Source organism: Mirounga leonina, unplaced genomic scaffold, assembly GCF_011800145.1.
Source record: "Mirounga leonina isolate KUSES-001 unplaced genomic scaffold, KU_Mleo_1.0 Mir_376, whole genome shotgun sequence".
Lineage (NCBI taxonomy): Eukaryota > Metazoa > Chordata > Mammalia > Carnivora > Phocidae > Mirounga > Mirounga leonina.
Window position 1 is genome coordinate 8,339,497 of NW_023270718.1, and position 13,304 is coordinate 8,352,800.

A 13,304-nucleotide genomic window follows, 5' to 3' on the forward strand; every position below is an offset into this window, starting at 1 on the left:
GGGTCCTGGGATCGAGCCCAGTGTTGGGCTCCCCACTGAGTGGGGAGCCTGCTTCTCCCTCTGCCTCTGCCTCTCCCTGGCTCTTGTGCTCGCGTGGGCTCTTCTTTCTCTCAAGTAAAAAAAAAAGTCTTAAAAAAGAAACGGACTTGCACCAGATTATGGCTGCCTTTAGGGTTAGAGGAGAAGTGGATCAGGGCCATGCTTATAGTAGATTTATTGCTTTGGCTATTTTGGGGCCTTTGTGGTTCCATTTAAATTTTAGTATTATTTGTTGTGGTTCTGTGAAAAAATGCTGTTGATATTTTGATAGGGAACACATTGAATCTGTAGATTGCTTTGGGTAGTATGGACATTTTATCAATATTAATTCTTCTAATCCATGAGCATGGAATGTGTTTCCATTCCTTCAGCTTCTTTCATCAATGTTTTATAGTTTTCAGGGTACAGGTCTTTCACCTCCTTGATTAAATTTATTCCTAGGTATTTTATTCTTTCTGGTGCAATTCTAAATGGATTGTTTTCTTAGTTTTCTCTTTCTGCTACTTCGTTATTAATGTATATAGAAATGCTACCAATCTTTGGATATTAATTTTACATCCTGCAACTTTACTGAATTCATTTATTACTTCTAATAGCTTTTTGGTGGAGTCTTTAGGGTTTTCTATATGCAATATCATGTCATCTGCAAATAGTGAAAATTTAACTGCTTCCTTACCAGTTAGATGCCTCTTATTTCTGTTTCTTGTCTGCTTGCTATGGCTAGGACTTCTAGCACAATGTTGAATAAAAGTGGTGAGAATGGACATCCTTGTCTTGTTCGTGATCTAAGAGACTTGAAACCATAAAAATCCTGGAAAAAACACAGGCAGTAATTTCCCTGACATCAGTCATAGCAGCATTTTTTCTAGATATGTCTCCTAAGGCAAAGGAAAAAGGCTAAAATAAACTATTGAAACTACATCAAAATAAAGATAAAGAGCTTTTGCACAGCAAAGGAAACCATCAACAAGACAAAAAGGCAACCTACTGAATGGGAGAAAAGATTGAATGAAAAAGAAAATGATATATCTGATAAGGAGTTAATACTCAAAGTATATAAAGAATTATACAACACAACACCAGAATAAACACAAACAATCCAATTAAAAAATGGGCAGATGATCTGAATAGATGTTCTTCCAAAGAAGACATACCGATGGTCAGCAGACACATGAAAAGATGATCAGCATCACTAATCAGGGAAATGCAAATCAAAACCACAATGAGGTACCTGTCGGAATGGTTAAAATTTAAAAAAAAGGAGAGAGAGAAATAAAAGTATTGACAATGGTGGAGAAAAGGGAACCCTCTTGTACTGTTGGTGGGAATGCAAACCGGTACAACCACAGTATGGAGGGTCCTCAAAAAATTAAAAATAGAAATACTTGGGGCACCTGGGTGGCTCAGTCGTTAAGCGTCTGCCTTCGGCTCAAGTCATGATCCCAGGGTCCTGGGATTGAGCCCCACATCGGGCTCCCTGCTCCGCGGGGAGCCTGCTTCTCCCTCTCTCACTCCCCCTGCTTCTGTTCCCTCTCTCACTCTCTGTCAAATAAATAAATAAAATTAAAAAAAAAAAGAAATACTTTATGATCCAATAATTCCACTACTGGGTGTTTATCCAAGAAAATGAAAACTTTAATTCAAAAAGATATATACATCCTTGTTCATTGCAGCATTATTTACAATAGTCAAGATATGGAAGCAACCTAAGTCCATCAGTAGACGAATGGATAAGGAAGAAGTAATACACACACACACACAGAGGAATATTATGCAGCCACAAAAAGGATGAGATCTTGTCATTTGCAGCAACATGGATGGACCTAGAGGGTATTATTCTAAGTAAAGTCAGATTGAGAAAGACAGATGACAAATACCATATGATTTCATTCATACGTGGAATCTAAAAAACAAATGAATAAACAAAAAGCAGAATCAAACCTATAAATATAGAAAACAAACTGATGGTTGCCAGGAAGAAAGGGGGTAGGGATGGGCAAAATGGGTGAAGGGGAGAGGGAGATACAGGCTTCCAGCCATGGCATGAATAAGTCACAGGAATAAAAGGCGGCATGGCATAGGGAATATAGTCCATGACACTGTGATATGTTGTATGGGGACTGATGGTAGCTACACTTGTGAGCCCAGCATAACACAGTGAGAAGCTGAATCACTCTGTTGCATGCCTGAAAGAAGTATAACATTGTGTGTCAACTATACTAAAAAAATCTTTAAATAATAATAGCTATAAAGTAATAGTTAAATTTTACTGAGTGACTAATCTTGTGAACTTATCTTTTTTCCCAAAATATTTCAGTACATAGCTATCTTTATCAGATGTGAATCTTTTTAAAAAATATATAACCACCAAGGCAGTATCATCCCAAGAAAACTAACAGTACTTTCTTTTTGTTTTGTTTTGTTTGTTTTAAATGCTCTTTATTTTTACCTTTTTATTTTTTATTTTCCAGGGAGATTTATTTATCTTTTTTTTTATTCTTATGTTAATCCCCATACATTACATCATTAGTTTTAGATGAAGTGTTCCATGATTCATTGTTTGTGCATAACACCCAGGGCTCCATGCAGAATGTGCCCTCCTCAATACCCACCACCAGGCCAACCCATCCTCCCACCCCCCTCCCCTCTAGAACACTCAGTTTGTTTTTCAGAGTCTATCGTCTCTCATGGTTCGTCCACCCCTCCGATTTCCCCTGCTTCATTCTTCCCCTCCCGCTACCTTCTTCTTCTTCTTCTTTTTTTTTCTTAACATATATTGCATTATTTGTTTCAGAGGTACAGATCTGAGATTCAACAGTCTTGCACAATTCACAGTGCTTACCAGCGAACATACCCTCCCCAGTGTCTATCACCCAGTCACCCCATCCCTCCCACCCACCCCCCACTCCAGCAACCCTCAGTTTGTTTCCTGCGATTAAGAATTCCTCATATCAGTGAGATCATATGGTACATGTCTTTCTCTGTTTGACTTATTTCACTCAACATAATACCCTCCAGTTCCATCCACGTCGTTGCAAATGGCAAGATCTCATTCCTTTTGATGGCTGCATAATATTCCATTGTATATATATACCACCTCTTCTTTATCCATTCATCTGTCGATGGACATCTTGGCTCTTTCCCCAGTTTGGCTATTGTGGACATTGCTGCTATAAACATCGGGGTGCACGTACCCTTTCGGATCCCTACTTTTGTATCTTTGGGGTAAATACCCAGTAGTGCAATTGCTGGATCATATGGTAGCTCTATTTTCAACTTTTTGAGGAACCTCCATACTGTTTTGCAGAGTGGCTGCACCAGCTTGCATTCCCACCAACGGTGTAGGAGGGTTCCCCTTTCTCTGCATCCCCGCCAACATCTGTCGTTTCCTTACTCTAACAGTACTTTCTTGATACCATCTAATATCCAGCCAGTATCCAAATTTCCTCAATCATCTCAAATATGCTCTTTTTGTCAGTTTTTTAAAATCAGGGTTCAAATCTGCAAACTACAAGTCTACAAACTGTATTTGATAGATACGCTAATTTAAATAAGACAAAATTCTCAATCTCTCTTTTTTTTTTTTTAAAGATTTTATTTATTTATTTGAGACAGAGAGAATGAGAGACAGAGAGCATGAGAGGGAGGAGGGTCAGAGGGAGAAGCAGACTCCCTGCCGAGCAGGGAGCCCGATGCGGGACTCGATCCCGGGACTCCAGGATTATGACCTGAGCCGAAGGCAGTCGCTTAACCAACTGAGCCACCCAGGCGCCCTCAATCTCTTTGTTAAAATAAGAAACCAAGCACATCATAAGTTTTTATGAATTTTTCCACTATTCATTTGGAAGAAGAGCAACATGCCCCTGAGACTATTGTCTTGACAGGGCTTACTTGTCTTTCCATTTAGTAATACAGAAAAATCAACAAGGCAATGAATTATCAAGGAGAGAAATGAATTATAATTACAGGTGTTTCTTTGAAGGTGATTTTCAAGAGATGTGGCAATGATTTTAAAGTCTTGAGATTTTTAGGGGCGCCTGGGTGGCTCAGTTGGTTAAGCAACTGCCTTCGGCTCAGGTCATGATCCTGGAGTCCCTGGATCGAGTCCCGCATCGGCTCCCTGCTCGGCAGGGAGTCTGCTTCTCCCTCTGACCCTCCCCCCTCTCATGTGCTCTCTCTCATTCTCTCTCTCTCAAATAAATAAATAAAAGCTTTAAAAAATAAAAAATAAAAAAAATAAAGTTGAGATTTTTATAAGACTCTTGTTTAAATAACACTTCTGTGTGTAGATTTATTTCAGTGGAGTAGAGAACAATTTAGTAAAAGTCATGAGTGAATATTTGTGTAATTCTAGTTGCATCAGAAAACAAAATTGATACTTTTGGCAAAGCTTTCACCTCCACACTTTAACCAGATTGATTGATTGATTTTTTAAAATTTTTTATTTTTTATTTTTTAAAGATTTTATTTATTTATTTGACAGAGAGAGAGAGATCACAAGTAGGCAGACAGGCAGGCAGAGGGAGAGGGAGAAGCAGGCTCCCTGCTGAGCACAGAGCCCGATGTGGGGCTCGATCCCAGGACCCTGGGATCATGACCTGAGCCGAAGGCAGATGCTTAACCATCTGAGCCACCCAGGCGTCCCTTAAATTTTTAAATTAACATATAATGTATTATTTGTTTCAGGGGTACAGGTCTGCAATTCATCAGTCTTACACAATTCACAGCGCTCACCATAGCACATACCCTCCCCAATGTCCATCACCCAGCCAGCCCATCCCTCCCCCTCCACTCCAGCAACCCTCAGTTTGTTGCCTGAGATTGAGTCTCTTATGGTTTTTCTCCCTCTCTGGCTTCATCTTGTTTCATTTTTTCCTCCCTTCCCCTATGATCCTCTGTCTTGTTTCTCAAATTCCTCATATCAGTGAGATCATATGATGCTTGTCTTTCTGTGATTGACTTATTTTGCTTAGCATAATACTCTCTAGTTCTATCCATGTCATTGCAAATGGCAAGATTTCAATTTTTCATGGCTGCATAATATTCCATCGTGTGTGTGTGTGTGTGTGTGTGTGTGTGTGTGTGTATCACATCTTCTTTATCCATTCATCTGTTGATGGACATCTAGGCTCTTTCCATAGTTTGGCTATTGTGGACATTGCTGTAAACACTGGGGTGCACATGCCCCTTTGGATCACTACATTTGTATCTTTGGGGTAAATACCCAGTAGTGCAATTGCTGGGTCATAGGGTAACTATATTTTCAACTTTTTGAGGAACCTCCATAGTGTTTTCCAGAGTTGACTGATTTTAAGTAGGCTCCATGCCCAGCATGGAGCCCAGTGCGGGGCTTGACTTCGCAACCCTGAGATCAAGACCTGAGCTGAGATCAAGAGTCAGATGCTGACCAACTGAGCCATCCAGGTGCCCCTAACCAGATTTCTTAAATAATCTTTATCACATTACATTATTCCATTACAGAGACAAGATTAAATTATTGGCCGTTGAGTTAATCACTCAATATCCAGCCTCTTCCTCTCTCCTCAGAGATGGGAGTGGTGCAGAAGGTTCCAAGCTTCTAGTCACACGGCTGGTCTTTCTGATGACCAGCCCCCATCCTGAAGCTACCTAGAGGCTCACCAAGAGTGGCCTCCTTAGAAGAAAAGATGCTCCTATCACCCTTGTCACTAAGGAAATAAGGGTTTTAGGAGCTCTGTGCCAGGAACCAGAAACAAAGGCCACATGTCTTTCTACAGAACCACAAGAGCCAAATCTAGACCGCAGCTAAGCATTTTTATATTCTGCAGCTCCAGTCTGAGGGGAACAGGGCAGAAAGTGCCATACCTCATCGGAACCTGAGAAGCAACGAGAAGCTGTCTGGCGAAAGTCTTCCGGGGCGGGGGGTGGGAATAAGGTGAGTGGGAGATGGCCTCACAAAGCTCCTCACAAGCCTCTCATCTTCTTATGTTCCAGGAGGATCATAAGGCATTGTGCCCAGAGTCAGATTAGCTGCAGTTCAAGTGTCCATGTGGACATGTGAAGGGTTTCCAGGATGCCATAGCAGAGCTTCCCCACCCCCTTACCTTGGAGTGAACTTTTCATAATTCTTTAAAAATAAGCAGTGGATACAAGATCTCCAGAAGGATGCTGTTATCGGCTGAATGTCTGTCTCCCCAAAATTCTTATGCTGAAGCCCCTAACCCCCAATGTGCTGGTATTAGGAGGTGGGACCTTTGGGAGGTGGTTAGGTTTAGGTGATATTATGAGGGTGGCGACCACGTGGTTGGGATTAGTGCCCTTATAAGAAGAGACATGAGAGAAACCTTAGGTCTCTTTCTCTCCCTCCCTCTCCACCGTCCCTCTCTCTCTCTCCCCCTGCCTTGTGAGGATACAAGAGGCCACCTGCAAGCCAGGGAGAGGGCTTTCACAAGAACCATGCTGGCCCTCTGATCTCGGACATCCCAGCCTCCAGAATTTTGAGAAGTAAGTTTCTGTTGTTCAAGCCCCCCAGTGTATGGCATTTTTAAAAAGCCCGAGTGGACCGAGACAGGTGGACAAAAAGATGGTCATATCGATGGGCTCCTAGTAGGAGTGCCTGGAGCCAGGTGGGGCAGGGGGCCTACAGTAGAAACTACTGGCAGGGGGCCCGGTTCATCCTTGTCCCTCAGGCGCCTGGAGCAGTGGAGCACTGTGTCTAGGTGAGGAGGGAGTTCTTACAGGTAAATGCTCCAGCTTGGAAGTGGCACTGGTCACTGCCATTCACAGCTCAGTGTCCAGCCGGAATAGAGGAGCATGGCTACAGTTCCATGATGCACCTCTAAGGGAGTTCAGGGACTTCAAGGGAAAAGGTGTGACCACTAGGTGGCAGTAGCACACAATTTAGCCCGTCTCTCAACCACTGTCTCCCGGCTTCCTTCACCACAGGGCCTTTGCACATGCTATCCCTTTGCTTAGAACACCCTTCCAGCACCTTCACCTAGTTAAAAGTCTGCTCAACTTTCAGATCTCACCTCTGCACTTAAGCAAAGCCATCAGAGATCTCCAAGACTAGATCAAATCCTCGATTATAGGCTTTCAAAATTCTCTCTCTCTTTTTTTTTTTACTATAGTTATACTGATGGAGATGGTTCATGGTTTCCTAGCATCTAAGTTTCCCTTCTTCCTTTAAGTAACAGAACCCCCCCTCCCTCATTTTTAGAAGGGCACACGCTAGAGCCCAGCCACTTTTGCAGCTAGACCTGGCGATGGAACGGAGTTCTGGCCAACGGGATGTGAGCAGAAGAGACATTTTCAAATCCTGGGTCCTACTCTTTAAAAATGATTGTGTGATCTCCTTCTCTTTCTCTCTCTCACTCTTCCTCCTTTCGTGCTGACTCAGAACCACACAGGAAAGCCATATGTTGACAAAAGCAAAGCTGTTGATAAATAGCCCTGGACTGTTTCAACTATATACTGTTAAGTGAGAGAGAAATAACATTTTTTTAAAGATTTATTTATTTATTTGACAGAGAGAGGCAGCGAGAGAGGGAACACAAGCAGGGGGAGTGGGAGAGGGAGAAGCAGGCCCCTCACAGAGCAGGGGGAACCCCATGTGGGACTTGATCCCAGGACCCTGCGATCATGACCTGAGCCAAAGGCAGATGCTTAACTAACTGAGCCACCCAGGCGCCCCGAGAAATAAAATTATATGGTTTTTTTTCCTTAGAGGGGGTCTGTTTGTTACAGCAGCTTAAAGTGCTCCCTAATCAATACACTGTGTAGCAGTTTGGTTAATGCTTTTTTCCATGAACTTCATGAGAGCAGGGTTTATGCCTGCTGGCGTTCCCTGCTTGTCCCCAGCACCCAGCACAGTGCCCCACACATGGTGGGCATTGAATACATGTGTGCCAAGTAGATAAACAGGAACTTGGGGCAAGCAGGGTTGGGGACAGAAGTGGAAATCCTAACGGTTACATGCCTGGGTTTGTGGGAAGAGGAAAGAGGTTCTGTTGAAGCTAACAGTATTAGTTTTGCTATCGCCATTGTGACAAATTGTCTCAAACTAGTGGCCTAACCATAAATTTTTTATCTTTCTCTTCTGGAGGTCAAAAGTCCAACGTGGGTTGAGAGGCTGCATTCCTTCTGGAGGCTCTAGGGGAGAATCCAATTCCTCGACTTCTCCAGCTTTAGGCGAGCCTGTGTTCCTTGGCTCGTGACCCTGCCTCACACTGACTCTGCTTCCATGTCTACATTCCCTTCTCTGACTCCGACCTCTTTCCTCTTATACATGAGGATCCTTGAGACTTCATGGAACCCAACTGACTAATCCAGGATAACCCCCCCACCTCATGATGCTAAATTTATTTATTTATTTATATATTTATTTATTTATTTTAAGATTTTATTTATTTATTTGACAGAGAGTGAGAGATCACAAGTAGGGGAAGTGGGAGAGGGAGAAGCAGTCTCCCCACTGAGCAGGGAGCCTGATGCGGGGCTCGATCCCAGGACCCTGGGATCATGACCTGAGCTGAAGGCAGACGCTTAACCGACTGAGCCACCCAGGCGCCCCTCATGATGCTAAATTTAATCACACCTGGGAAGTCCCTTTGGCCACGTACAACATTTTCACAGGTTCCAGGAATCAGGACATCACACGTGGCGGGGAGGGGGGCATCATTCTGCCCACTGCACAAGGGCAAAAGTATGGAGCTCACTTAGATCATCTGCAGCATGCTGAGCTCACTGAGCCACACTGTGCATGTTTCCTCAGACCTATGCCAGGCCCCAGACACACGGAGATGCAAAAACCTGGTCCCTCTTGGGAGGAGCTTGTGGTCTAGTGTGGGAGAGAGAAAATCCAAATACAGTGTAAATATTCAGTTCAGGTACGACAAGACACTATGGGAACACAGATGGGCCAGGCAGCAGTTTACAGTGGAAACAGCATCCAATCTGAAACCGGAAGGATGAGCACGGTGGACCAGGCGCGAGTGAGTAGAAAGGAGAGCTGGTAGCAGATCTGTCACAGTCTCATTATGAACACCCTGGAAGTGCTGAGCATTTGTGGGTGACAAAAAAAAGTAACCATGGCCTTGGGGCACCTGGTGGTGCAGTCAGTTAAGCATCCAACTCTTGGTTTTGGCTCAGGTTGTGATCTCAGGGTCGTGGGATCACGCCCCACATCGGGGTCTCTGCACTCAGCAGGGAGTCTGCTTGAGATTCTCTCCCTCTCTCTCTCTGCCCCTCCCCCCTCTCTAAAATAAATAAATCTTAAATTTTAAAAAAAGGAACCACTGCCTCAAGAACGGTAAATTGCTTTGCAATATTAAATGTGATAATATTCCCCTTTCTCTTCCTCATTCAAAAGTGGAAGTGACGGGGGTACCTGGGTGGCTCAGCAAATTGGGCAGCCGACTCTTGGTTTCTGCTCAGGTCATGATCTCAGGGTCCTGGGATGAAGCTCCAAGTCATTCTCCATGCCCAGTGGGGATTCTGTTTGAGGATTCTCCCTCCCTCTTCCTCTGCCCCTTGCCATGGTCTCATGTGCTCTCCCTCTCTAAAATAAATAAATAGGGGCACCTGAGTGGCTCAGTTGGTGAAGCATCTGCCTTTGGCTCAGCTCATGATCCCAGGGTCCTGGGATCAAGCCCCACATCAGGCTCCTTGCTCAGTAGGGAGTCTGCTTCTCCCTCTCCCTCTGCTGCTCCCCCTGCTTGTGCATGCTCCCTCTCCCCCTCTGTCAAACAAATAAAATCTTTAAATAAATAATCTTTAAAAATAAAAACAATATTCTATTACTAACATTATCAATAATATATATATTTTTTTCATCTGGCTAACCTTGATTCCTTTCTCATCTTCATACACACATTTTCCATCTCAGAGCACTTCTCACCACTCAACACTCATGTGTTCCTTTCCTGATTTATGCCTAATTTTGGTGGAGCACACATCTTCTTCTATCGTTATTAAATTTTCCAACTCCCCCTCCCCCTCTCCCCAATTTAGGAAGAAGAGATCTTCAGGCTTGTTGGATAAATAAATGCAAAGGTTGGTTGACAGATTCTGAATAAGTACAATAAATAGGTGAGTAGATTAATAAGTTGATTAGCTGATTAATAAGGGGAAATATGGATGAATGGATGTAATAATGAATTAATGATGGGTAAGGGCAAAAGGAAGGGTACATATTCAAATAGGAGCAAGAGGAAAGGGGATGGATGGATGGATGGATGGATGGATGGATGGATGGATGGCTAGAAAGAAGGATGAGAATCAGTGAACAAATGGATGGATGACAATGAGTGGGATGAGTGGTTGACTAGTAAAGTGAATGAATAGATGTGGCCGAGCTGAAGTACAAATTCCTGGGGAGCCTCCCTGACGTGCCACTGATTTCTCGTATGACTATGGGGGAGCTTCATGCCACCCCTCCATTCCACCATTTTCCCATCTGTAAAATGAGAAGACTGGATTTGATGACTTTGCAGCCCCATCCAGGTCTGGTTTCCTCCTGTGAATCTGGATCCCTGCTTCTCCCTTGATTTCCCACGTCCACATCCAGTTCACAGGGAGATTGCCCAGGATATGCTCCACAGGAGTCCCACATTGGTACTAAGTACAAACCCAGAAAGTCCTGCTCGGAGTCTCTCCTCCAATCTCTTCAGCAAGTCAGTGAACCCAGGTGGCTAACTTGACTTCTGATTTCAGTTCTGCTTAACTGCAGTACCCAAATCTCAACTACTAGGAGAACTGGGTGTTGAAATACCATCGTTTTATGCTGTTTATCCATATTTTGAATTTCCCAGTCTTTATACGAGTCCAGAGATCAGTTTCTGTAACCAAGGAACACCAACAAATATTGCTCAACTTCCTCAAATCGTGTCTCACTGTGGGTGTTAGGGAGTTGTTTCATCAATGAAAGGAGTCATGATCAGCATTTTTAATAAAATAGATCATAATAAAATAGTAGAAGTGAATATTGCTTCATAGAACTTGAATTCTAGTTTATAGATGTAAATGGATGTGTGTACAGGGCTGTGATGTAAACTTTGCTTCCTAATCATGTCTCCCCAAAAGGGGGGGTGGGATAGATTAAAACTGCTGATCTTGAGCTTTTATGATCTCTCTCCACATGTTGGGGACAAGTTATCCTGTTTGATTATCTCAAACCAACGTGGTGGATATTTTTAGTTTCCTCTTTCAGGGATAAAAATTCAGGAGGCTCTGTAAATTGCTCAAGGCTATCCCCCTTGTGGGTGATGGAGCTGGGGTTGTCCAAAAAATGGAAGGCATCCTCTCCTTCACAGAGTGGGAAGAGGAGAAGGGGAAGGTGGAAAACTTAGTAACAATAGAAGAGGATGTGTGCTCCATCAAAATTAGGCATAAGCAAGAAGGGAACACAAGTGTTGTGTGGTAAGAAGTGCTTAGGGACAGAAAAATGTGTGTATGTGTGTATGAGGATGATAAAGGCATCCGGGTTACCAAGATTAAAATAGAAGTTAAATTACTAAACTCAGGAGAAACTGAATGTAGTCAGGCCTTCCAGAAAGAGAGGCAAGAGGGGAGAGCAAACGGGCTGCACTGGGGAATGGTTTGCATTAGCTTTACAACTGTGAAGGCAGCCAAGACCCCGTGGGAAGCAGGCCAGGTGCCACGTATAAATGTCCAGGTCAGTGCTCAACTGCACTTGCTGTTGCCTTGGCAACGGACTCCACTTAATCATAATGACGGTTCAAGAAAACAGCCTGCACTGCACACAAATGAAGCTTTAAATAGGGAAGAAGTTCTCCTTGATCTGATCTTGGTCTACCCAGGTCAGAAGGTCTGAGGAGGGGTTTGGAAGAGGTTTGCTGGTCGACCAAGGACGGGGGGAGGCAAGGGGGGAGAGAAGTTCAGAGAGAAGTAGAGGCTGGGGGGCATGAAGGAAATGGCGGTGAATTGCTGAAAAGTTCAGCTGGAGCATGCGCAATGGTGGGGGGTGGGGGGGGACTACATTCCGGCCTTGAGCATCTGGTAGAAACCGCAGTTATAGGATAGCTAACATTTATTGAGCATTTACTATGGGCCAGTCACTTTTGAGGGTTTCATGTGTATTGCCCACTTAATCCTACAAGATTATGAAGTGGGTATTATCAGTCAGCCCATTTTACATTCAAGGCAATTGAGACTTGGGAAAGGTCTCTTTCCTAATAACGCAGTGAGTGAGCAGTGGCCCTGGGATTCGAACCCAGGCCTCGAGACTAGGAAGCCTTAACCACGGAGACAGCTTTCCACTGATGCACTAGAGGAATGACCCAGAAGGGAGATAGAGCACACAGTACGAAGCTTATTATGACCCAGAAGCTGGGCTCAGCCAGGGGGACTGTGGGGCCAGTCCAACACCAGGAATCCCTGTTTCTTCTCGCTGTCTCTGGGAAGTCTTCTCACACTGCGAGGCATCTGTGTCCAGTCCTCTGGGGCTCAGGGCCTGACACTGCCTGGGGCACAACTCTGGCTGCGCCAGTCAAAAACAACCAGTGTGCCCAGGGAAATGAGCACCAGGCCGGCCAGCCCCAGGCGGACGAGGTTGCCCTGCATGTAGTCCAAGGAGCCCGAGCCTGCAGGACAGCAAGGGAGAGAGGCCTTCAGTTCCGGAACCCACAGTCTGGGCCTGTTCTCTGGGTCTCGAACCTCCAGGGTGAGACTGGGGACACAGCTCCCAGTCTCAAAGTTATGGTGGGTCGATGGGAGCAGGGGTCCTGGACTCCTGGATTTGGGTAAGAAGGCGTAGGGTACGGATCCCTAGATTGGGGAGCAGGGAGGAACTGGGCGTGGACCCCTGGGAGGGGGAGCACGGAGGGCTTGGGGGCCCAGACCCCCAGGTTGGGGAGCAGGGAGAGGCTGGGGCCTGGATCCCCGGTTGGGGAGCAGGGAGGAACCAGGGGTTCCGGGCTGGAGAGCAGGGAGAGGCTGGGGACTTGGATCTCCAGTCTGGGGAGCAGGGAGGAACCGGTGGCCAGGACCCCAGGACTGGGAAGCAGGGAGTAACCGGGGGCCCCGACCCCCGGGCTGGGGAGCAGGGAGGAACCAGGGGCCCCGATCCCCGGGCTGGGGAGCAGGGAGGAACCGGGGGCCCGGACCCCCTGGATCCCCAGGCTGGGGAGCAGGGAGGGCCCCCGGGCTGGGGAGCATGGAGGAACCAGGGGCCCGGACCCCCGGGCTGGGGAGCAGGGAGAGGCTGGGCCCAGACCCCCAGGCTGGGGAGCAGGGAGGAAGCGGCGGCCCGGACCCCCGGGCTGGGG

The 13,304-nt window shown here is 45.4% G+C and overlaps 1 protein-coding gene and 1 long non-coding RNA gene across 2 annotated transcripts in view; one reads left to right on the forward strand and one right to left on the reverse strand.

Moving 5' to 3' along the window:
* Positions 1-8,447, forward strand: part of LOC117997936 — a 17,371-nt gene extending 8,924 nt beyond the window's left edge. Inside the window, exons 4-5 of the long non-coding RNA XR_004675918.1 lie at positions 6,013-6,522; positions 8,123-8,447. This is a non-coding gene — a long non-coding RNA (uncharacterized LOC117997936). The remainder of the gene's footprint in view (positions 1-6,012; positions 6,523-8,122) is intronic.
* A 3,609-nt stretch (positions 8,448-12,056) lies between these two features.
* Positions 12,057-13,304, reverse strand: part of OSCAR (osteoclast associated Ig-like receptor) — a 6,091-nt gene continuing 4,843 nt past the window's right edge. Inside the window, exon 6 of the mRNA XM_034986517.1 lies at positions 12,057-12,804. Within this exon, the coding sequence (XP_034842408.1) occupies positions 12,484-12,804 (321 nt within the window). The 3' untranslated portion in view covers positions 12,057-12,483. The remainder of the gene's footprint in view (positions 12,805-13,304) is intronic.